This window comes from Podarcis cretensis (genome assembly GCF_951804945.1).
Source record: "Podarcis cretensis genome assembly, chromosome: 9".
NCBI lineage: Eukaryota > Metazoa > Chordata > Lepidosauria > Squamata > Lacertidae > Podarcis > Podarcis cretensis.
The window spans coordinates 2193423-2219352 of NC_137178.1; the positions used below are offsets into that span (position 1 = coordinate 2193423).

Genomic DNA, 25930 nt, shown 5'->3' on the forward strand with positions numbered 1-25930 from the left:
AATTGGTCGTACTTGGGCCAGCGAGGAGGCCAGGGGAGAATTAGCTGTGGGGTCTCTGAGCAGGTAATCTTCATAAAAGGGGAAGGGGAGGGAAGAGAAGGGAAATAGAAGATCAGGCTGAATTCAAATTAAAGGCCAGGCGGAATAGCTCTGTCTTACAGGCCCGGCGAAAGGAAGTTAAATCCTGCCGGGCCCTGGTCTCATGGGACAGAGCATTCCACCAGGTCGGAGCCGTCACTGAGAAGGCCCTGGCCCTGGTGGAGGATAGTCTGACTTCCTTAGGGCCCGGGACCTCTAAACTATGGTTGTTCATGGACCTTAAGGTCCTCTGCAGGGCAGATCAGGAGAGTAAGTCCCATAAAAGAGGGCCCTAAGCATAAATTCTGCAGCAGTGTGCAAAAAGAATGAGGCCTGGCTTTCCCCAACCTGTTGCCCTCTGGCCAATTTGGACTGCAGCTCCCATCATCCACCTGAGACTTCTTCTCACAGCGCATAGTTAAACTGTGGAACTCCCTGCCACAGGAGGCAGAAGTGGCGACCGACCTAGAAGGCTTTGAAAGAGGATGAAGCAAATGCACCAAGGAAAGGGCCAGGGATGGCTGCAAGCTCTGCCACAGTCGGAGGCAGCGATGTTCCTGAATGCTAGTTGCTGGAAAGAGCAGGCGGGGAGACTTGCTCTGGGGCTAGGATCCTGCTTGCGGGTTTCCACAGGGAGAACAAGACACCAGACTAGAAGGGCCCTGGCTCTGATTTGACAGGGGTCTTCTTATGTTCTGCCAGCACAACAGACCACGGGACCATGGCTCTCCCTGTTGCCTGCGGAACCAATAACTGGAGCCTTTGAATGTAACTGCTGCGGTGACCACCTTACAATAATCTTTATTGTCATTGTCCCATACAGAACAACGAAATTGAAAAATCTACAACAGACATTCCAAAACCAACAAGCCAGCTATCCCAGCTATCCCAACCTGGTTAACCCCCTAAAAACTCTGATACCCCATAATTGAATACAATATACTCCCACAGAGACTACCTTAAAGGTAAAGGGACCCCTGACCATTTGGTCCAGTCGTGGCCGACTCTGGGGTTGCGGCGCTCATCTCGCTCTATAGGCCGAGGGAGCCAGCATACAGGTTCCGGGTCATGTGGCCAGCATGATTAAGCAGCTTCTGGCGAACCAGAGCAGCACACGGAAATGCCATTTACCTTCCTACCTATTTATCTACTTGCACTTTTGACATGCTTTCAAACTGCTAGGTTGGCAGGAGCAGGGACCGAGCAACGGGAGCTCACCCCGTCGCAGGGATTCGAACCGCCAACCTTCTGATCGGCAAGTCCTAGGCTAACTAACCAGTGAATTAAACATCTGGAAGTGGTGTGGGCTGTTTTCTGTCCTCTGCCCAGTGACCCACAAAATAGCGACCTAACACACAATTCATGGCTTTCTGTTCTTGGCAAGATACAGTTTCCAGGGCCCAGGCTTAGTCTAAATAACAACAGCATGAAATAACAATACAGTGCTACTGGGCATGTACAGAGTTCCTTTGTCCTGTTACTGAGTAATAGGGCGAGGTTGTTGACTATATATGTTGTGATCTTTTCTGTAAACCACCCTTAGACCTCCAGGTATAGGGTGGTATATAAACTCAATAAATAATAAAATAATAACTCTGAACGCCACCGAGGTCTCTGGGCAGAGAGGGCTCTGTTTGGTTTTGGTTTTTGTTTAAATTGCTGTTATTTTTTACCTATGTCATTTTAAACTGTGATATTGATGCTGTATTCTTAGTTTTAGATTTTGATTTATGTGGAAGTTGTTTCACATTTGGTTATGTATCTTTTTTAAATGTGGTTTATTCATTGATTATGACCTTTGTAATTATGTAAATCTTGTTATGCTGTAAGACGCCTTGAGCATTGTTTTTTTAACTGGGGAAAGGCGGCATACAAATAAAAAATGATGATGATGATGATGATGATGATGATGATGATAATGATGGGAAGTTCAGAAGCAAGGTACACCCCAAGCCAGCTCACCGCCCCCACCTGGCTCCCCCCCCCCCCGAGCTACCTTCAGCCAGCTTCTGGCAAAACCCTGCAAACTTGGACTTCTCAAAGGTTCTGTAGAGGTGTGTCAGGAGCCCCATCCTGTCTGTCACCTGCAGGGACAGGAGAAAACAAGTTCAGTTGCATGCAGGTCATCTATGATTTCTGCTCTGATCTCTGACTCAGAAGGATCCCCCAAATGGATCCTCATATAAGCTATGCACCAATACTGATCTGAATCTTCCCCGCTTAACGCATCCTTGGCTAAGATTGCAACCAAGGTGGATTTGAATCACTGTTTAAATCACTAGTCAGTAAGACTTGATTTAATTTTTTTTTTTTTTTTTTTTTTTACAGAAAGACTCATTCTTGCTGGTATAATCTTAATATTTACAACCAGATGAAGGTTTCATTTTTGGAATAATAAATTTTCAGAGTAGTTTTTACAGTTTGATCAAAAATTACTGATTTGGTTATACTATTAGAAATACATAGACAGATAATTATGAAATTATTGTGAGGTTTAATACGTTAACTGTTGATATTTGGACAACTTTCTGCTGTACTTAATTGGAAGGAGAAAAATAATCATTTTATTAAGAACAATTTAAACAATTTATTTAACTAAAACAATAGCAATATAGCATATGTATCCATGTTTGTTAACTGATGTGGTTAAACTTTTTTTTTAAAAAAAAACTTAGACTGAGTTTTAGCACACATGAAAAAATTTAAAAGAAACCCTTATTTCCTGATGAATAGCCTTTGGAATATAATGTAACTTAAATAGAAAACTATCTTTAGAAAGATTTTTCCTCCAAAAGCATTTTATTTTAAAAATCCGATTTAAAAATCTGATTTTTTAAAATAAAAAACCCATTGATTTTTATCCATGCTGATTGCTGGTGCTGCCCTTGAAACTGTCCCAGAAACTCCAGCGGGTGCAGATGCTGCAGCGAGGCTCCTCACGGGGTCCCTGCCATGGGATCATATTCACCCAGTGCTTTACCAGCTGCACTGGCTCCCAGTGGAGTACAGGGTCAGGTTCAAGGTGCTGGTTTTAACCTTAAGCCATTTGTGGCTTAGGGCCCTCGTATTCATGGGACTTCCTCTCCTGGTCTGCCCCGCAGAGGACCTTAAGGTCCATGAATAACCATCGTTTAGAGGTCCCGGGCCCTAAGGAAGCCAGACTATCCTCCGCCAGGGCCAGGGCCTTCTCAGTGATGGCTCCGACCTGGTGGAATGCTCTGTCCCATGAGACTAGGGCCCTTCAGGATTTAACTTCCTTTCGCCGGGCCTGTAAGACAGAGCTATTCTGCCTGGCCTTTAATTTGAATTCAGCCTGATCTTTTATTTCCCTTCCCTTCCCTCCTCCTCCCCTTTTATGGAGATTACCCGCTCTGAGACCCCACAGCTAATTCTCCCCTGGGCTCCTTGATGGCCCAAGTGGGACTAATTCAGCCAGCTAGCCCTGGGGAGTATCTAATGCTTATTAGATGGATTTCCCCTAAATTGATTTCTGAACTTTGAAATTTTATTGTTATTCATGCTTTTATACCATATTTTATGCTGCTTTTATAATTAAGTGTTTTAAAGTGTTTTAAATTTGTTGTTAGCCGCCCTGAGCCTGGTTTTTGAACTGGGAAGGGTGGGGTATAAAAATATATATATTATAATTATTATTATCTAGTACAAACCCGAAAGAAAAAAATCATTGGAAGAACTTGTGCTTTTAAGATCGATTCACGCAGCTCTGCCCTTGGCAGAGGGAGCCAGAGAAGGTGTTTGCCTGCCTTCGCCCGAGCAAGCGGGCATCTTCCACACATCCCTCCCTCCCTCCTGGTCCCTCCCTCCCTGCACAGCCCAGACATCGTGATATATTGCCCTATCGCAGTGGTTAGCTGGTGTTGCATCACGATGTTGAAAAACAGGTATCGCCCAGCCCTGATGTCATGTGCAAAACAGGGGCAGTGGTGGCCCCTCCCCTTCCGAGGCCAAAAGCAGCGAATTTCAGGAAATGGGAAACGCAGAAGGAAGCACAACGCAGAGGCTCATTTCACACCAGGTGAAACAAGGCATGAAAGCTGTCATGAGAACCCTAATGAGCCAGGTGGACTTTGGCAGGTGCTTAAAAGGGAGCAAAGAGGCTAATCATTAAACTGCCGGACCCAGCCCCACCCCGGAGCAAGCAAGGAAGATGGAGGACATACGCAGGGCATGTACTTTCTGCACTTACGAAGAAAAATAAATCTGAATTTCGAACAGTTAAAAAGAGACCATTGCATTTTTGCCCAGTCACAAATTTAAGGTCTTATAAATATAATAAATGTTCATAATAATAATAATAATGATAATAATAATTTATTATTTATATCCCACCCATCTGGCTGGGCCTTCCCAGCCACTCTGGGCGGCTTCCATAAAAACCATGTCAGGTAGTTGTTTATCGCTTTGACATCTGCTGGAAGGGCGTTCCACAGGGTGGGCGCCACTACCGAGAAGGCCCTCTGCCTGGTTCCCTGTAGCTTTGCTTCTCGCAATGAGGGAACCGCCAGAAGGCCCTCGGCGCTGGACCTCAGCGTCCGGGCAGAATGATGGGGGTGGAGACGCTCCTTCAGGTATACTGGACCGAGGCCGTTTAGGGCTTTAAAGGTCAGCACCAACACTTTGAATTGTGCTCGGAAACATACTGGGAGCCAATGTAGGTCTTTCAACACCGGTGTTATATGGTCTCGGCGGCCGCTCCCAGTCACCAGTCTAGCTGCCGCATTCTGGATTAGTTGTAGTTTCCGGGTCACCTTCAAAGGTAGCCCCACGTAGAGCGCATTGCCGTAGTCCAAGCGGGAGATAACCAGAGCATGCACCACTCTGGCGAGACAGGCCGCAGGCAGATAGGGTCTCAGCCTACGTACCAGATGGAGCTGGTAAACAGCTGCCCTGGACACAGATTTGACCTGTGCCTCCATGGACAGCTGTGAGTCCAAAATGACTCCCAGGCTGCGCACCTGGTCCTTCAGGGGCACAGTTACCGCATTCAGGACCAGGGAATCCTCCACACCTGCCCGCCTCCTGTCCCCCAGAAACAGTACTTCTGTCTTGTCAGGATTCAACCTCAATCTGTTAGCCGCCATCCATCCTCCAACCGCCTCCAGACACTCACACAGGACCTTCACTGCCCTCACTGGTTCTGATTTAAAAGAGAGGTAGAGCTGGGTATCATCTGCATACTGATGAACACCCAGCCCAAACCTCCTGATGATCTCTCCCAGCGGCTGCATGTAGATGTTGAAAAGCATGGGGGAGAGGACAGAACCCTGAGGCACCCCACAAATGAGAGCCCAGGGGCCTGAACACTCATCCCCCACCACAACTTTCTGAACACGGCCCAGGAGGAAGGAGCGGAACCACTGTAGGACAGTGCCCCCAGCTCCCAGCCCCTCAAGACGGTCCAGAAGGATGTTATGGTTGATGGTATCAAACGCCGCTGAGAGATCCAGCAGAACTAGGAAACAGCTCTCACCTTTGTCCCTAGCCCGCCGGAGATCATCAACCAGTGCGACCAAGGCAGTTTCAGTCCCATGATGAGGCCTGAATCCCGACTGGAAGGGATCCAAATGGTCCGCTTCTTCCAGGCATGCCTGGAGTTGTTCGGCAACCGCTCGCTCTATCACCTTGCCCAAGAATGGAAGATTTGAGACTGGGCGATAGTTGGCCATTGTGGCCGCATCTAAAGATGGTTTTTTAAGAAGCGGTTTAATAACTGCCTCTTTCAGCGGGTCTGGGAAGGCTCCCTCACGGAGGGAAGCATTCACCACCCCATAAATGTACCAAGCGAACATGTACATAAATATATAAACCGCATGTCTGAAGCAGCACAGGAAAACAGCCCTGAAACCATTTTGACTCCCAAACTAACCAAATGATTTCTCTGCAAGGTCAAGGAAAATAGAAAAGCCTCCCCATTGACTTTTCCTTCAAAAATCCTAAAGGTATGTCTGTGTATGAATAGGGTGAGCCTGTGACCTGGCTCAGGAACTAAGTATTTATCATTACAAAAGACTGGCCAGGCTCCCCAGGGTATCCATTCAAGTGAGCATTAACAGGTGACCTGCCAGACAGGAGGTAAACAACGCACTCAGATTTCTGTTGTACACCACCCTTTCTGTGATGTAGGTATGATGTATCTGGGGGTGATCTTGAGCTACACCCCTTCTGTAATGTATGTATGATGTTTCTGGGGGTAATCTTGGACTCCAGGGTGGGCAATTTAAAATGTCTATATACGGGCAGGCACACCTGGTTCTGGGTTCCTCCTCCTGCGTGTGAGGGGAGCACCCTGTTGCAACAGTTCAATAAAGATCAGGCTTACTAGCTGCTTTGCTTCTCAATATTCTCTGGTTGGCCTCTGTTATTTTCTCCTACCAATAGGGAACCTACGTAAGGACTCTATATGGGCTCTTGGATACCCCATAAGGGGAAAAGGGCAGATTTTCTTTTATTACAACATGATTTATTCTACTACTGAAATTCTGCTTCTTAAGCACAGCAGTCCTCTGGCACTGGACATGATTTCCCCGTGCCCTCCCCCCCCCCACCAAAAAATATTCCCCCACCTTGTGTCCAAGCCTACCTTTGCAGCCTGGGTAAAGCATTAGTTAAGGATGCTCCATAGAGGAGACAGTTGCACCTGTGAACCTACGTTTGACTATTCCAGAGCAAGTTCCTCTCTGGCTCCAGCAGCCACAAAGAACATTTAAGACAGCCTTTGCCAAGTCGGCACCCTCCAGCTGTCAGCCCCAGCAGGGCACAACCATGTCGGCTGGGAGTTGTAGCACAAAACAGCGGCAGGGTGCCAGACAGGCAGATGGGGATAAAAGGGGAGGCAGAGCCAGAAAGTGGACACCATAGGAGAGGGAAGGTCTCCTGTTTATGACCTATCGAGAAAACAGAAAAGGTCTCAGAGCACAAACAAGCCTCTTGAACACCTGAGCTGTGAGGGCTCTGCTCTGCCTCTGCAGATGGAGACAGTAAATGTTCCGGAATCCCAGTTTCTGGAAAATGCAGTCTGATTCTGGTTTCAATGGGCTGTATCTGTATTTTGTCCCTTGTCGACAACCCAAGATCTCTCTCCCATGATCCCAGAGCCAGTGACCAGCCTCTCGCGCCCCCAACTCTCCCCATGAGACAAACAAAAGCACAAATTGGGGTGGACGGGTGGACCACCAGATGGGCAGTTTACCTGGAAGTAGTCAAACATGGCTTGCTTGACGTAGCTGATGTCGTGCGGAGGGGTTTCGAGGTTGTCCAGGCTGTCAAAGACCATCTTCACCGCCTGGTGAGCGATCCAATAAGCTACAGACACCAAAAGAGGAGATTACACCCGGCACTAGGGATGTGGGAAGATTCAGGACTGAGAACAGGAAGGACTATGGAACTCCCTGCCACCACCACACTCCAGAAAAACTCGCAAAGATGTATAAAAATAGATCACCAATTTGCTGGAGGTGTAAAGATGGTACAGGGTCATATATGCACATGTGGTGGTAATGCACAGCCGTTAAAGAATTTTGGAATAACATCTATAATGAATTAAAAAAACTATTTAACTTTTCATTTAAGAAAAAACCTGAAACCTTCCTCCTGGGAATAATGTCACCAGAAATCAAAAAAGAAATTAGACCACTTTTTATGTATACAACAGTAGCAGCCAGGATCTTAACTGCAAGAAAATGGAAAAGTGACAAAACACCTACGATAAATGAGTGGCAGGTCCAAATGATAGAATACCTACAGATGGCCATGATGACAGGGAGAATTAGAGGTTATCCAAAACACAAAGCACAGAATGGAAATGGAATGGAAAATCTTTAAAGAGTATTTGGAAAAGCATTATAATAACAAATATCTCCTGGCAGAAATAGAATCATCCTTGTAAAACAACAAATATAATTTTTTTTATATCTGACGAAAATAAAGAAAGAAATGCAGTAACTTGGAACTGTGTGTGAAAAAATTGTAGAAATAATAAAACAATGAGTCTAATCGGAAGCTAAATGTGTTTTCTTTGTGTGTTTTTTCCTTTTTCCCCTTTCTCTCCCCCCCCCCTTCTTCCTCTTCTCTGTTCTTTATTGTGCCTCCTTACTTGGTCTTTCTCTTTTTGATATGTTAAGAAAGAGATAAAGAGATAAAAGTGTAATATGAAAACTTCAGTAAGTTAAAAGTGATGTGTAATTTTTCTATTATTTATATATTGTTAAAGTTGGTTAATTGTAATGAATTGATGTAGCAAGTACTGTGGTTTTTTCCCTTTGTTATTGTTGAATTCTAAATAAAGTACAGTGGTACCTTGGGTTACAGACACTTCAGGTTACAGACTCCATTAACCCAGAAATATTACCTCGGGTTAAGAACTTTGCTTCAGGATGAGAACAGAAATTGTGCTCTGGTGGCGCGGCAGCAGCAGGAGGCCCCATTAGCTAAAGTGGTGCTTCAGGTTAAGAACAGTTTCAGGTTAAGAACGGACCTCCAGAACGAATTAAGTTCTTAACCCGAGGTACCACTGTATTATTCTTTTTTTTTAAAAAAGGAACTCCCTGCCACCAACCAGGGTGGCTTTCAAAGAGGATTGGACAAATTCATGGAGGAGGAGAGGGCTACTGGAGGTTCTGCCTCCAAAGTCACAGGCAGCAATGCTTCTGAACCTCAGCTGCTGGAAACCACAGCTTTCAGGCTCAGATTCTGCTTGTGGGTTCCCCACAATGGGCATCTGGTTGGCCCCTGTTGGGCCCCAGGGCTGATTCAGCAGGATTTTTCTAGGGGCTTATAAAGGAAGCTCTGAGACCTGTGGAAAATTGCCAGAAGCCTCCCAAACATGACCATTGACCTCTGGTGCCAAGCCATGCTCTGAAGATCTCGCCACACCTTTCGATACGCAATGATACCATCCACGTGGCAAGGCCTTCCTAGCGTCTGGGCTCCCTATTGGCCACGCGGACTGGATAATGGGGTCCAATCCAGAGGTTCTGGGGAAGATCTGCGCCACTCCTGAGATGCCCCTCTGTAGAGCCAAGTGGTTTGCTTCATCCCCAGAGAACCTGAGCCCAGCATCTCCTGAGCAAACACCCCACCAACCAGGCGTCCTGTCCTCACCTGACCCCTCGTCGCCCATCATGTGGCCCCATCCCCCGCAGCTGACCTGAGAGCCGTCCGGATTGATGAGTTTGCAGGTGGAGCCTGTCCCAGAGATGAGGACCACACCGCCTGGAGAGGAAGAGGAGCACGTGAGCACGATGTACACAGCAAGTACAGCCATGCACAAACTTCTTTCCGCCATGGGCGGCCTCTGTCCTAGAAAACGGAAATTCTATAAATTGTATACCAAGTGAGGGTGGTCAATGGGTCTGGAACCCTCGGTGAGTTAGGGGCCTCTTCGATGAATTGAGTGGACAAGACCAAGAGGGGGTCCAATGGTCAAGAAGTCCGTTCCTGCACTTGATGTAGAGCGGTGTTTCTCAACCTTAGGTCCCCAGATGTTGCTGGACTACAACTCCCATCATCCCTGAGCTCTGGCCTTGCTAGCTAGGGGTGATGGGAGTTCTGAAGTAATATTTATTGCTCAGATAAGCCTTGGCGTCCAGCCTGCTTCGGCTGCGCAGCCTCCGGACTTCAAAGGCCACATTCCAAAGGCTCTGAGCAACAGCAGAGTTCAGCAGCGGCAAGAGAAAGCTGCAAAAAACTCCTTCAGAGCTTTCTTCAGTGTGCCGAAACAAAGTCCACTCAGGATCTTAGCAGCTAAAATCAGTTTTATTTACAGCAGACTATCCATTATCTGTGGGTTAAAGCCTCAGCGCCTAGGGCTTGCCGATCGAAAGGTCGGCGGTTCGAATCCCTGCGGGGTGCGCTCCCGCTGCTCGGTCCCAGCGCCTGCCAACCTAGCAGTTCGAAAGCACCTCCGGGTGCAAGTAGATAAATAGGGACCGCTTACCAGCGGGAAGGTAAACGGCATTTCCGTGTGCGGCTCTGGCTCGCCAGAGCAGCGATGTCACGCTGGCCACGTGACCCGGAAGTGTCTCCGGACAGCGCTGGCCCCTGGCCTCTTAAGTGAGATGGGCGCACAACCCCAGAGTCTGTCAAGACTGGCCCATACGGGCAGGGGTACCTTTACCTTTTATCCATTATCTATCACAGCGAACAGCATCGTGAAAACACGTCCTCTCTCCTCAAAAGCGAAAGTAGAGAAAAAAGAACAAAGGCTGGAGACTCTCGGATATGACGAAATCTCCCCCCTCCCAAAAGTAGGCAGGGCGTACACTCTGAGCTGTTTAACCCTGCAAGTTCAGGTTCTCTTCACAGGAGTTGTAGGCCAAAATCATCTGGGGACCCACAGGTTGAGAAAGGCTGCTGTAGAGGGAAGAGAGGGGAAATACTATCGGCCCAGAAATGGAAGGAAGAGTCAACCTCAACCAGAGAAGAATGGCAAATCAAGAGGACGGACTATGCCAAAATGGTGAGATGAACTGGGAAGCTCAGAAATCAAGAAGACAAGAACTTTATAAAAGAATGGGGAAAGTTTAGAGTTTATATACGAGACCACTGCAAGCAGGTCAAAATATTGGCAGGGTTTTCATCGCACTTGTAAAGTAACGGACACTATGGATAATTCAGAAATAAAAATATTTGGATAAATATGGATATGCAGTTGTAAATATTTTCATTAGGACGCATGGAAGGGATGGGGGAAGTCAGGAGATTCAGAGTAATCTCACTATTTAGATTTTGAATTGCTGTTTGTAGTATGTTTAAATCTTTACAAATAATAAACATTTTTGCTCCATAAGACACACTTTTTTCTTCATAAAAAGTAAGGGGAAATGTCTGTGCGTCTTATGGAGCAAATGCATGGTCCCTGGAGCCGAATTGCACAGGGGCGAAAAGCAGATCATGCTCTTTTTTTTGAAAGAGGGAAGTGGGTGTTGAAACAAAGCTGCTGAATGGCAAGCAGCTCAGGATTTTTACATTAAGGTAAAGGTAAAGGTACCCCTGCCCGTACGGGCCAGTCTTGACAGACTCTGGGGTTGTGCGCCCATCTCACTTAAGAGGCCAGGGGCCAGCGCTGTCTGGAGACACTTCCGGGTCACGTGGCCATTTTTACATTGGGACACCCCAAATTCACCATCATATCACATAGCATGTCCATGGCTACAGCCTGCACCAAAGAAATCACACACCCACTGTTGTGTGGAGCCGTAATGGCGCAAAAACGTGGTTACAAAGCATGGATCCAGGATTTTTGCATTGGGCTACCCATAACTCACTGTCAAATCACATGTCTGTGGCCACAGCATGAACCACAAAAATCACACATCCACTGTTTTGTTCAGAATATTTTTTTTTTCTTGTTTTCCTCCTCTAAAAACTAGATGCGTCTTATGGTCAGGTGCGTCTTATGAACCGAAAAATACAGTATATAAAGAAAGAGGCAGGTGGGGCTCATCCACCTGGGAAGGTAGCTCATCTAGGAGAAGGAAAATCCTGATCCTAAACCTCCACTGCCTTGCGGGACATCTTCCAGAGAAGATGAAGGACAAGGAGTAAACTCTGCACAGATCCAGAGCAGAGTCCCTAAGGCGGTTGGCTAGTGTCTTCTGTGCCTCCTTTTGGCAGCTCCTGCCGCCAAGCTGGTGCCAAGCATCTCGCTCTGCTTTCCTTTGCACCCCATCGATGAAGTCAAAAGGGGGATCTTGTCATCGAGGCAGCCCAGAATCTCCAGATACATGGCCCAGGCTTCCACCCCGGGGAGCTGAATTTGGTGTTGCTCACGCTGCGCTTTGACTTCACCCCTTGTTTCTCAAGACAGACGGAGGCGAACAACAACAGGGCAGTTTCGTCCTCTTTCTCCAGACCTGTGGCTCTTGAGATGCCTCCCTCGTGGTGCCAAGGGGCAGAGATGCTCAGTTCCCCTCCATCCCATCCCATCCAGCCCAACTGTTTCGTACCCTGCCAGAAGAGTGCTCACGTGTACAGGGCACCTTCCCACTCCATGCGCACTAGCATGGAACGACAGCACACCCTCTGCTCACCCGGGGCCAGACATTTTGGACGGCAATCCCTATCAGCCCCAGCCAAATGCTGCGTTGCAAGTGGGGCAGGGAGGGAGGCTGTCGAGCTCAGCCCCCCTTGGCGCACCTCGTCAGGTTCTGGACCAGATAATAATAATAATAATAATAATAATAATAATAATAATAATAATAATAATTTATTTATACCCCACCATCCCCGGCCAGAGCCAGGCTCAGGGTGACTAACACCAGTAAAATTACAGTAAGATGGGTGCTGGCCGGATCCAGCCGAGGTTGGGTGGTGACCTGTCCTGGATGCTTTAGCCGAGATTCCTGCATTGAAGGGGTTGGGCTGGATGACCCTCGGGGTCCCTTCCAGCTTTACAATTCCGTGATTCTATCTTTGCGCGAAGACACAAAACCCGTCCCTCTTACCGTGGTCGGTGGCTGTGGCCATGGCTCCAACGGCATCCGTGGTGATGTAGTAGTTTTGGCTCAGGCAGGGGAAGCGGGTCTTCATCTCCTCTATGAGCTTGTTGATGGCTTCCTTCTGCTCCCCTCCGCTGAGAGAGAGGCCCTGCGCCAAAACACCCACACCGTCACCAGCCCAACCCTGGCTCAGCCCCAGCCGCCAGCATCTGGGCCAGGGTGGGGGGATTGTTTTCGGAAAGCCCACCGGAACACAAGACACGCCTCAGTTTTCAGAGGAGTTGTGCTCCACCTGAAGCAAATTCTGCAGCTGGTTCTACCTGAGACTCCTCTAGAATTACAACTCAGGGGAGCATTGCAAGCTGTACCCCATAGTTTATTGGGGGGGGGTGAGCTGCCAGGCTCCCCAATTCTGTTTGGAAGAAGCTCAGCACTTCTTTGCAGCTAGACGCTACGGGAAAAGATAGACTGCAGTGGAGAAACTTTCTCTCTCATGGATACCCAACCGTCTGAACCAGTGATTCCCAAAGCACATGGTAGTGCCCCGGGGGGGGGGGCAGATTACTGGGGGGGGGGCGCTAAGAGGCAACATGGAATGTTGTGTTTGCAGTGTCCCGTGCACAGCGGAATGATGAGGAATACGTGCACATACTCTATATTGCTTTATTTACGTTTCAAAGCTGGTAGATTACAGAAAAACATCTTGCCTCTGCCGGAGCAGAAAAAGCATCCTCTCTCCTCTAAAGCACAGAGAGAAGCACTGAAAAAACAGGAAACCAGTGTACGTCACATCCAGTCTCCTTTCCCATGAGAAACTCCAACAGCAGAGACTGTGGAATGTAAACACCTGTCTCGTGACAAGCACTTCGCTGCACAGTGAAGAGAGCAGAAACCAACATGGAAAAACTGGCATCACTGCATCAAATACAATCCACTTTCTTGAATTTATTACACTAAATAGTTTTAACCGGATTTCCAAAAAATGTGCTATTAGTCGCCGCTGTTTTGAATTGTGTTCCTAATCTTCCTTAGCGGGTTGGGTAAACCTCTCTTCTCAATAAGGCTTTTTAGAGGGTGGAGTTTATGAAACCAAGGGGTCGGGAGCCCGGGAAAGATTGGGAACCGCTCATCCCATTGAGGAACCACCAAGGAGCTTCTGGGGAACCTTGGGGACACACACAGCCCAGACACATCCGAGGGGGGGCTACTGCAGCTTGGAAGCAATTGCTGCTTCCCGGCAGAAGCAGCTTGGATCCTGCTTGCTGGCCCCTGGCCTGATCCAGCAGATTCTTATGTCCTAATGGCCATTGGGGATCTGCTGGGCAAAGGAGGAGGAGCATACTCACCAGGGAGCGCAATGGAACCTGTGGATCAGCCCCTGCCTTGCCCTTGGCCTCGCTGACCATGGTGTTGATCCTCTCCAGGCATCTGTCTGCCCCAACCAGCTGCTCGCCAAGGGGAGAAAGCAAGGAGACCCCAATCAGCGCCGCACCCCAAACTTAAAGGCACAGACAGCCACACACAGACAGGCACCGCTTGCTCCCCTATCCTAGCTTTCTGGAAAGGAAGGAGAAACTCATCCCATCCTCAGTGGGCCCTTCCGGGATATGGGCATCTCCCTGTCGGGAGCGAGGCAGCAGTCTCCACCCCCATCATTCTACCCAGACACTGAGGTCCAGCTCCGAGGGCCTTCTGGCGGTTCCCTAACTGCAAGAAGCCAAGTTACAGGGAACCAGGCAGAGGGCTTTCTCGGTGGTGGCGCCCACCCTGTGGAACTCCCTCCCACCAGATGTCAAAGAGAACAACTACCAGACTTTTAGAAGACATCTGAAGGCAGCCCTGTTTAGGGAAGCTTTTAACGTTTGATGCATTATGGTATTTTAATATTTTGTTGGAAGCCGCCCAGAGTGGCTGGGGAAGCGCAGCCAGATGTGCGGGGTATAAATATATTATTATTATTATTATTATTATTATTATTATTATTATTATTACAGCATTCCACTTGGAGCTAACTGTCCCTTAGCAGATACGGGACCTGCACAGACTTGGCAGGCCAAATGAGCGCAGCCACTCATCTCGGCACACAAAGCTGCTCAGGGTGAACAACGATGTGCGATGCAGGGCTTCAAAAGGAGAGCGAGGCCCCAGCAGTGTGGTGTAGTGGTTAGAGTGGTGGGCGAGGACCTGGGTGGAGGACAGGGTTCGAATCCTCGCTCGGTCATGAAGCTCAGTGGGCCCGATGTCGGGAGACAGTCAATGTTTTCTCTCGGCCCGGCCAACCTCACAGGGCTGTTGTGGGGATTAAATGAGATAGGGCAGGAGGACTGTGTTTGCCCCCACCTTGGAGCCAAAGGGGGGGGGTCTAAATGCCATGAACAAATCAATCAATAACAGTAAAATACTTCAGCAGGGTTGCTCCCAGGGATGTGAATATCCTGTCTTACAGGATATGAACAGAGATTCATTGTGATCCTTACATTACTCTAGGAAGTTGTCTCCGTTGCTGCCTGAGATACGGGGGGGGGGGGGGGGGGATGAGAGGGAGAATACATTGAATGATTTCAGTTTAAAAAAAGATCAACCCTAACTGCTTCCCTTTCTAAGAAGGACTTAGTCCCTTGTGACTAAGAGGCATTTCCAAACATTCATATACAGGTGAAACTCAAAAAATTAGAATATCGTAGAAAAGTTCATTTATTTCAGTAATTCAACTTAAAAGGTGAAACTAATATATGAGATAGACTCATGGCATGCAAAGCGAGATATGTCAAGCCTTTATTTGTCTTACCTGGGCTAAAGAAAAAAAGAACTGGTCTGCTGCGTGCTTCTACTTCTCAGAGGTCCAATATTGCTCTATTTGCAATCCTTGTTTTGCTAATTTCATTTAATACTCTAATTTTCGGAGACTGTTAATTTGGGGTTTTCATCAGCTGTACGCCATAATCATCACAATTATAACAAATAAAGGTGGGCCTACTTACCCAGTGGTTGGTGCAAGGCCCCTCGCCTTCTGCCAGGATCTTGCCATCTTCAGAGATCAGGACCACCTGGGAGTGGGTCCCTCCCCTGGGGTGGGGGAAGAAACAAAAACCCAAATAGCCAAGTAAGAAGCCGCACGACAGAGGTTCATAAAATCATGCCTATCATGGAGAAAGTGGAGAGACGAGTTCTCCTCACACTAGAACCCATGGTCATCCGAGGAAGCCGGACAGTGGAAGATTTGGGACAGAGGACAGAGAGGACTTTTTGAAACCTTTCCTCCTTCCAGCAAGAGCAATGTGGAGGAGCAGGTCAGGAGCAAGACCGTGCTAGACATTCCCCAGGCTGAAGGTGCTGTTTGGCAATTCCCTTATGTATCTGAGTTTCTAACACTGGCGCAAGAGGATGCTGGGGGAAGATGCTCACGCCTTGAGCGTGGAGAGTCTCAAAGCCATCACTGGGCTCCTTTTAAAGGCAACATCATCGTCATCATTTTATTATTTATACCCCTCTGGCTAGGTTCCTCCAGCCACTCTGGGCAGCCTACAGAATACATAAAACATTGTTGTTGTTGTTGTTGTTGTTTAGTCGTTTAGTCGTGTCCGACTCTTCGTGACCCCATGGACCAGAGAACGCCAGGCACTCCTGTCCTCCACTGCCCCCCCGCAGCTTGGTCAGACTCATGCTGGTAACCTCGAAAACACTATCCAACCATCTCGTCCTCTGTCGCCCCCTTCTCCTTGTGCCCTCCATCTTTCCCAACATCAGGGTCTTCTCCAGGGAGTCTTCTCTTCTCATGAGGTGGCCAAAGTACTGGAGCCTCAGCTTCACAATCTGTCCTTCCAGTGAGCACTCAGGGCTGATTTCCTTCAGAATGGAGAGGTTTGATCTTCTTGCAGTCCATGGGACTCTCAAGAGTCTCCTCCAGCACCAGAATTCAAAAGCATCAATTCTTCGGCGATCAGCCTTCTTTATGGTCCAGCTCTCACTTCCATACATCACTACTGGGAAAACCATAGCTTTAACTATACGGACCTTTGTTGGCAAGGTGATGTCTCTACTTCTCAAGATGCTGTCTAGGCCTGTCATTGCCCTTCTCCCAAGAAGCAGGCGTCTTTTAATTTCGTGGCTGCTGTCACCATCTGCAGTGATCATGGAGCCCAAGAAAGTAAAATCTCTCACTGCCTCCATTTCTTCCCCTTCTATTTGCCAGGAGGTGATGGGACCAGTAGCCATGATCTTCGTTTTTTTGATGTTGAGCTTCAGACCATATTTTGCACTCTCCTCTTTCACCCTCAATAAAAGGTTCTTTAATTCCTCCTCACTTTCTGCCATCAAGGTTGTGTCATCTGCATATCTGAGGTTGTTGATATTTCTTCCAGCAATCTTAATTCCGGCTAGGGATTCATCCAGCCCAGCCTTTCGCATGATGAATTCTGCATATAAGTTAAATAAGCAGGTAGACAAAATGCAGCCTTGTTGTACTCCTTTCCCAATTTTGAACCAGTCAGTTGTTCCATATCCAGTTCTAACTGTAGCTTCTTGTCCCACACAGAGATTTCTCAGGAGACAGATGAGGTGATCAGGCACTCCCATTTCTTTAAGAACTTGCCATAGTTTGCCATGGTCGACACAGTCAAAGGCTTTTGCATAGTCAATGAAGCAGAAGTAAATGTCTTTCCTGAACTCTCTAGCTTTTTCCATAATCCAGCGCATGTTTGCAATTTGGTCTCTGGTTCCTCTGCCTCTTCTAAATCCAGCTTGCACTTCTGGGAGTTCTCGGTCCACATACTGCTTGAGCCTTCCTTGTATAATTTTAAGCATAACCTTGCTAGCGTGAGAAATTAGTGCAATTGTGCGATAGTTGGAGCATTCTTTGGCACTGCCCTTCTTTGGGATTGGGATGTAGACTGATCTTCTCCAATCTTCTGGCCACTGCTGAGTTTTCCAAACTTGCTGGCATATTGAGTGTAGCACCTTAACAGCATCATCTTTTAAAATTTTAAATAGTTCAGCTGGAATACCATCACTTCCACTGGCCTTGTTATTTGCAGTACTTTCTAAGGCCCACTTGACTTCACTCTCCAGGATGTCTGGCTCATAAAACATTATAAAGCATCAAACCTTTTTATTTTATATTAAAGAATCAGATTTTTGTCAAGACTTTGACACAACCTTGGCAGATGAAGATGATGGACTTTTCGGAGCTAGCCGACCTGACGGAAGAGTCCGTGACCAGAAGGAGGAGGAGCATCAGGAGGAATGGACGAAATTTAAAGACTATTTAGTTAAATATATTAAGTTAACGTAATTGGAAAAGCTTGCAAATATCAGATAGGCTTAGGATTTGAATATGTAATGTGATTAATTAATATGTTTAATGCCAAATTTGAATGAAAGAAAGATGTTAAGTGATTAAGTTAATTTCATAAGAACATTTGTTTTGGAAAACTATTAAAATGATATACACTGAAATTCAACCAGGGGGATACGGGAAAGTCACTTAATAATGTTACTAAGATTGAGATTTATGTTTGTTTGTGTATTTGTTTGTTTGAAATTTATTGGAAAAGTAATAAAAAATTTTGAAGAAAAAAAAGACTTGGACACAATCTGTTTCATGCAGAGTCGGTGCGACAGCTGAGCGACCCAACCCACTGCGAAGCCTCCACATGCAGCCATAAACACAACTGAGCAATGTTAAGCGGGGAGTTAAATGGTGTTCTCTGCAGAGTACAAGCAGGTGGCTGTGCCGTCTTTTGCAAACGGATGCAGCCCAGAATTGCAAAACTGGGCATGACCATTGAGCAACCCAGGCACCCTGGGCTGGGCTGCTCCTTTTTGCATCGATGGGTTTGCAAGAAACTGCCTCAGGAGAAGTCTGACCATCGTCCCATGCGATGCAGCACTCTCTACGCCATGGGTAGGCAACCTAAGGCCCGGGGGCCGGATCCAGCCCAATCACCTTCCCAATCTGGCCCACGGACGGTTTGGGAATCAGCGTGTTTTTACATGAGTAGAATGTGTCCTTTTATTTAAGATGCATCTCTGGGTTATTTGTGGGGCATAGGAATTCGTTCATTATTATTTTTTCAAAATATGGTCTGGCCCTCCATAAGGTCTGCGGGACGGTGGACCGGCCCCCTGCTGAAAAAAGTTTGCTGAAGAATGGCAGATGAAGATGATCGACTATATGGGACTGGCAGAAATGACCGGCAGAATCCGAGACCAGGGAAAAGAGGCGGCGGAAGAATATTGGAAGAAGTTTAAAGATTACTTGCAGAAATATTGTAAAATTAAGGAATGTTAGTTTGATATTGGATAGAAATTAAGCGGTTTCCAGCTGTAATGTATAAGAGATATGGAAAATAAGGTTTTGAAATAATTAAAAGCATTAGTGGTGAGGATTTGCTAAACAAACATATTGAATTGGAATATAAGAAAGGGATGTATGAGGAGGTCTGGAAAATAAGTCAAAAGAAAAAAAAGTAAATGGAAACTTCATGTGTTTTTACTTTGTTTTTATTTTTGTATTTTTGTACTTTTGTTTTTTCTATTTTTTTGTTTTACAATGTATTATTTTTGAAAACTTTAATAAATATCTTATAAAAAAAGAAGAAAAAAGTTTGCTGACCCCTGCTCTACGCCAACTGTCTGCAGGATTTCAGAGAGGGAAGTCTTTCTCGGCTCGGCCTGCTGTCCAGGACTGAACCTGAGACCATTTCTGTGCCAAGGAAATGCTCCAGCACTGAATTATGGTCTCGTAAATCATCGTTTTTCATAAGGCTAGAAGCTATTTTTGTTCCCCACGCAAACATCCCAAAAGGGGTTTGGGTGTCCATTTGTGTCACCCAAGTGCATTGATGCACAGCCAAGCCGCACAACTGCCTGTGACAGAGGAATCTCGTAGATTTGACAACTTTGCAGCGTATTTAGCGCTGAACAGTTGCAGAGGTCCAGGCATCGCTCAGTCTCCTTGAACACAACTGTAGCTGTGCTGGAAACCCCAAAACAGCAGGGGCGCATGCAACTTACAAGGCCTTCTTGCAGCCCAGCACCAAAGCCAGCAACTTGTGTGTTTAAGATCTAGAAGCAAGGAAAGCTCCTTGGAAAAGGAAAGCAGGGTCGTTTTATCATATGTGGTGGGATTGTAAGAAGGTAAAAGCCTATTGGGAAATGATATATAATGAACTGAAGTAAATATTGAAAATAACTTTTGTAAAAAAACCAGAAGCTTTCTTACTAGGTATTTTTGGCCAAGACATACCAAAAGAAAAGAGGACTTTATTTATGTATGCTACCACAGCAGAAAGAATGTTGATCGCACAAAACTGGAAGACTGGAGAAATACCAATTAAAGAACAATGGCAAGAGAAGTTGATGAATTATGCAGAACTGGCAAAAATGACAGACAGACAGAGAAAAAGACAACAGAGACTTTGAAAAAGAATGGGAACCATTTATATTACACTTGCAGAAACAAAGAAAGTCGATAGACTTGATGGCAGGATTTAAATAAACATTCACACTATTAGTATTAGAAAATGTTTAGAAGATAGAGAAATATTATCGTGTATTTACTTTTACTTTTATGTTTTGATGTTTGATGTTAGGTTATTAATAACTTTTTTCTGTTAGGAGGTAGCAAAGTGAGTGAAAAGAGAAACAAACGAGAAGCGGAAGTTGAGGGGAGGGAGGAAGGAAGAAATACAAAATAAATGTGAAGAATCTGAGATGTATGTAATGAATGAAAAAAAATGAATAAAAAAATTATTTTTTAAAAAAAGGAAAAGGAAAGTGGGGAGGCAGGTGCTTTATATTAAAAAGGGTGTTAGATCTCTGTCCTGCCAAAAGATCTATGCACAGCTCCACCCGGGCGATACAATATATCTTTATTGTCATTGTCCCATGCAGGACAATGAAATTGAAAAACTACATAAAACTACATAAAAACTACATAAAACTACCTACATAAAACTACCTAAAACTACCACAAAACTTTTGAAACCCAAGATTTCTCTACCAAGTCTCATCCCTCGTGATAGCACAGAAATCAATAATACAAAAAACAACCCACAAACTCTGTGCAATTAACTTCCTGCATCCCTCGGCACATCTGGCAGGCAATTCATCACCCACACCTCTAACCACCTGCCATTTCAAGCCACGTGAGACACTTGGGTAAAAACAGCACCCCGAAATGGAGCGCAACAGTCAGTTCCCATTGGAGACGTGTCCTGTTGAGATGGCTTCTGCGGATCACGCGGGAGATTTATGACACAAGAATAAAAAAGGTAAAAGTACCCCTGCCTGTACGGGCCAGTCTTGACAGACTCTGGGGTTGTGTGCCCATCTCACTCAAGAGGCCAGGGACCAGCGCTGTCCAGAGACACTTCCGGGTCATGTGGCCAGCGTGACATCGCTGCTCTGGCGAGCCAGAGCCGCACACGGAAACGCCGTTTACCTTCCCGCTGGTAAGCGGTCCCTATTTATCTACTTGCACCCGGAGGTGCTTTCGAACTGCTAGGTTGGCAGGCGCTGGGACCGAGCAGCGGGAGCGCACCCCGCCGCAGGGATTCGAACCACCGACCTTTCGATCGGCAAGCCCTAGGCGCTGAGGCTTTAACCCACAGCGCAACCTGCCAATTGAAACCCTCCAGCTGACAAGCCGTGCAGGGAGCAAACCTGAGTTGCGCAGCACATCCCACACCCCTCCAGCAACACCCACGGCCTCAAGAGAGCAGCCGAGATAGACCTTTTGGACAACGTCAGCACAAATAGGAGGAAGCGAAACTCTAACTGGGCAGCAGGCCAGTGTCCCCACGCCTCTCCAGGACGCCCAGGTTCCTCCTCCAGTTATAGCCCTGCCCCAAGACGCATTTGCATAGCTGCCATCGTGGGATTTCCCGGTTCCTAAGACATCAGCTTCCCTTTTTTCTCCACCTTTTGCTTCCACTGTTCTCAACCCAGGGTTAGAAAGCGAGAGAGAACCCTTCAAAGTAAGAAGAATAAGAACCACAGTTTTAAAAAATAATATGTCATGGAACAGGAATAAAGGGATCATAGGCTCTGTTTGGACCAGGGGCAGCCACCCAGTAACAACAACAACCACAACAACAACAACAACTTTTGAAGGATACAATAACAACTTTTGAAGTATACAGTTTTGGGTCGTCGTCCCCTTCACTTTCCCTTCTCTTTTTCTTTTTCTCTCTTTTATGTATGTCTCACCATGTTTAAGGTAAAGGTAAAGGGACCACTGACCATTAGGTCCAGTCGTGGCCGACTCTGGGGTTGTGGCGCTCATCTCGCTTTATTGGCCGGCATAGAGCTTCCGGATCATGTGGCCAGCATGACTAAGCCGCTTCTGGCGAACCAGAGCAACACACGGAAATGCCATTTACCTTCCCACCGGAGCGGTACCTATTTATCTACTTGCACTTTGACGTGCTTTTGAACTGCTAGGTTGGCAGGAGCAAGGACCGAGTAACAGGAGCTCACCCCGTCGCGGGGATTCAAACCGCCAACCTTCTGATCGGCAAGCCCTAGGCTCTGTGGTTTAACCCACAGTGCCACCCGCTTCCCTCTCACCATGTTTAGTGCACATATAATTATGTACTTTCTAACTTCCAATAAAGGTGCCTGGAGATGATAGATAGATTGATTGATAGATAGATAGATGATAGATATTAATGACAACGACAACAAAAGCTGCTTGACAGTGGAACAGATTCCATTATTTATAGAATTATTTATTTGTTTATACCCCACCGATCTGGTTGCTCCAGCCCCTCTGGGCGGCTTCCAAGGCTCTGCATTGGTTGCTGGACTCCAGTACCCATCAGTCCCAGGAAAGGGTGGTATGGGGATGATGGGAATCTGTTGCCACAGGTCCCCTCCCCACTCCCCCCCCCCCGCTTTGGACCCCTCCCCTGGTGCCCTGCACACTCTCCTTTCAGCAACAGGCAAAGGCCTTTTCATTTGCCTCCCGGATATCTCTGTTTGGATCCCGGTTGCCTGCATATGGCAGGTTTTGCTTTTTAAAATGATTTTGCCGTAGCGTTTCAAACGGTGTCTGCTGCTCTGGGAGAGCAGAGGGGAGAGAAATGGAAAATTCATTAATCTGAGCACCTGTCGCTCTGTGCAAATACAAATCTGTGGTGCGCTTGGAAGAATAGCATGTGTGGTTCTGGGAAAGGAGATAGTAGAGCTGGAAAAAGGGCCACCAAAATATAAAGAATCAGAGAGTTGGAAGGATAATCTATCCAGCCTTTCTCAGCCTTGGGTCCCCAGATGTTTTTGGCCTACAACTCCCATCATCCTGACCGCTGGTCCTGTGAGCTAGGGATCATGGGAGTTGTAGGCCAAAAACACCTGGGGACCCACAATTGAGAACCACTGATCCCTGCAAAGCAGGAATATGCAGCAGGATCAAACCCGCAAGGCTGGAGTTTTATCAGCACCAGGCTCTAACCGACGGAGCTCTCCAGGGGAGCAACTCTCCTACCAGGAAAGGTCACAGAGTTTGGGACTTTTTCGTTGATAAAAAAGGCGAGGAAGAGGCAACAGGGCAGAAGCTTATAAAAGTATAACATGGTATTGAGAAAGCGGATAGAGGAAAGTTTTCCTCCCTCTCCCAGAAGACTAAGACTTGTGCACATCCCATGAAGCGAAAGGCTGGAAGATTCAGGATGGAGAAAACAAAGTCCTCCTTTGTGCAGAGTTGAACTGTGGAACTCCCTGCCACAGTGATGGCCACCAATTTGGATGACTTTCAGAGCAGGAAATTTGTGGAATAGAGAGCTATCGGCCACAATAGCTATAAATATAAATTATAAATTATAATTGAAAATTATTATTTTTACTGTGTTCAGCCTCTAATAATCGGTTGATGGGAACTGTAAGTGGGTACCCCCATCGTGGGCCTGTCCTGGGCAACCCTTTGGCCTAATCCAGCTGCAGAGCTCTTCCTGTGTTCCTAAGGGGGTTGGAGTGTGTGGCTTTAGAGAGGAGTCAGCACCGGACCTTTCCCTTGAGTACATCCAAGACGCATTTCACAGGCTGCATTCTAATGCATTTGCGGGGATCGAATGGCAGCCTGTCATGGATGCTTCAGCTGAGATCCCTGCCTTGCAGCAGTTTGGACTAGAGGTTCCCTTCCAGCTCTACAACCCTAGGATTCCCCGCATGCGGCGCCTGGCTGCGTTTTTGCCTTCAAGCCTCGCTGTTGGAAAGCCCTGCAAGCCGGGATTGCGAGGGCAGCTGCAGAAAGGATACGTGCAAGCGAGGAAGTCAATGAACGAACGCAAGAGGCAGGGGCAGCGCTGAGAGCCAATAATAATAATAATAATAATATCAGCTTGCCAATAAAGGTCCGTATAGTTAAAGCTATGTTTTTCCCAGTACAGTGGTCCCTCGGGTTACATAAGCTTCAGATTACATACGCTTCAGGTTACAGACTCTGCTAACCCAGAAATAGTACCTCGGGTTAAGAACTTTGCTTCAGGATGAGAACAGAAATTGTGTTTTATGTTGTTTTTGTGTTTGTTAAAAATTGGAAATTAATAAAAAATTTATTAAAAAAAAAAAGAGAGAGAACAGAAATTGTGCTCCAGCATCAGGGCAGCAGCAGGAGGCCCCATTAGCTAAAGTGGTGCTTCAGGTTAAGAACAGTTTCAGGTTAAGAACAGACCTCCGGAACGAATTAAGTACTTAACCCAAGGTACCACTGTAGTGATGTATGGAAGTGAGAGCTGGACCATAAAGAAGGCTGATCGCCGAAGAATTGATGCTTTAGAATTCTGGTGCTGGAGGAGACTCTTGAGAGTCCCATGGACTGCAAGAAGATCAAACCTCTCCATTCTGAAGGAAATCAGCCCTGAGTGCTCACTGGAAGGACAGATTCTGAAGCCGAGACTCCAAGGCTTTGGCCACTCATGAGAAGAGAAGACTCCCTGGAAAAGACCCTGATGTTGGGAAAGATGGAGGGCGCAAGGAGAAGGGGACGACAGAGGACGAGATGGTGGGACAGTGTTTTGGAAGCTACCAGCATGAGTTTGACCAAACTGCAGGAGGCAGTGGAAGACAGGAGTGCCTGGCGTGCTCTGGTCCGGGGGTCAGGAAGAGTTGGACACGACTAAATGACTCAACAACAACAATAATAGCAATACCCCGCCCATCTGGCTGGTTTGCCTTTGAGGATCCAGCCCAGGTGAGGGCAAGGCTGGGGGGAAACAGGGACCCCGCTCCCATATCATGTGCGCCCAGGTAGGAGGCGGACGCGCCCCATCTCCTCCCCTCTGCCTGGCTGCAGGGTCCCTGGCCGGCTCCGGCCTCACTCACCCCTCCACGCCGCCGAAGATCGCAGCCATGGAGCCTCCGGGAGGGACCTGCCCGCCGACCCGCCCCGGACACCGAGGAGCCCCGGGGAGAGGAAGAGAAAGGAGGGCGAGAGCGCGCCAGGCGCAGCCGGAGAGAGAAAGAAGGAAGGAAGGAAGGCGCCGCCTCTCTCTCCGCCTCCTGCTCCTCCCACGCGCGCCCGGGGCTATTTTGGGAAGCGGGGGAGGGGCACGAGGAAGAGGAAGAAGACCCCCGCCCGCCTCGACCTCCCCCCACTTCTCCGCGCTCCCCGTTGCCCCGGGGCAGGGAGAGACCCCCGGCGCAGTTGGGGAAGGGGCTGCGTAAAAGCATCAGGGATTCTGGAGAGCTTTGGGTCCTGGGAACGCCTGGGGAGTTAGATCGGTGTCGCCCTGCAGGGAGATTGTTTTTTAAAAAGCGATTGCCAAGGACCTGCACAGAAGAGAATAATAATAATAATAATAATAATAATAATAATAATAATAATAATAATAATAATAATTTTTATTTATGCCCCGCCCTCCCCAGCCAAGACCGGGTTCAGGGCGGCTAACAAGCAATAATAAAAACAAGTTGAATGAATACAACTTAAAAACAAGATTAAAATACAACAGTTAAAATATTGAAACATTAAAATATTAAAATGCAGCCTCATCACAGGAGGAGAAAGGAAAAAGGAAAAAGAGAGAGGGGAGGGAATCAAATTGGCTCCAAGCCAAAGGCCAGGTGGAACAACTCTGTCTTACAGGCCCTGCGGAAAGAAAGAAGCGGGAAATAGGAGTTGGGAGGGACCCCAAAAGGTCCTGCAGTCCAACCCCACCCTCCAGCCCAACGTGGGTCTTCAACCCACGGCCTGAGATTAAGATGCTCCACTGACTGAGCTACCCTGGGCCTATATTGCATCATCATCCTTATCGTAGTCATTATTGTTATTATTGTTATACTGTATTTTATGCTGCTTTTAAATTTGTTGTTAGCCGCCCTGAGCCCGGTTTTTGAACCAGGAAGGGCGGGGTATAAATAAAAAATATTATAATTATTATTATTATTATTAATTT

The 25930-nt window shown here is 47.1% G+C and overlaps 1 protein-coding gene across 1 annotated transcript in view; it reads right to left on the minus strand.

The window, feature by feature from the left end:
- NAGK (N-acetylglucosamine kinase) overlaps positions 1 to 25013 on the minus strand; it is a 35219-nt gene extending 10206 nt beyond the window's left edge. The window contains exons 1-7 of the mRNA XM_079991073.1: positions 24858 to 25013; positions 15518 to 15602; positions 13883 to 13981; positions 12543 to 12684; positions 9199 to 9309; positions 7289 to 7401; positions 2075 to 2162 (exon numbers count right to left, since the gene is read on the minus strand). Coding sequence (XP_079847199.1) covers positions 2075 to 2162; positions 7289 to 7401; positions 9199 to 9309; positions 12543 to 12684; positions 13883 to 13981; positions 15518 to 15602; positions 24858 to 24886 — 667 coding nt within the window. The 5' untranslated portion in view covers positions 24887 to 25013. The remainder of the gene's footprint in view (positions 1 to 2074; positions 2163 to 7288; positions 7402 to 9198; positions 9310 to 12542; positions 12685 to 13882; positions 13982 to 15517; positions 15603 to 24857) is intronic.
- Positions 25014 to 25930: the final 917 nt, after the last annotated feature.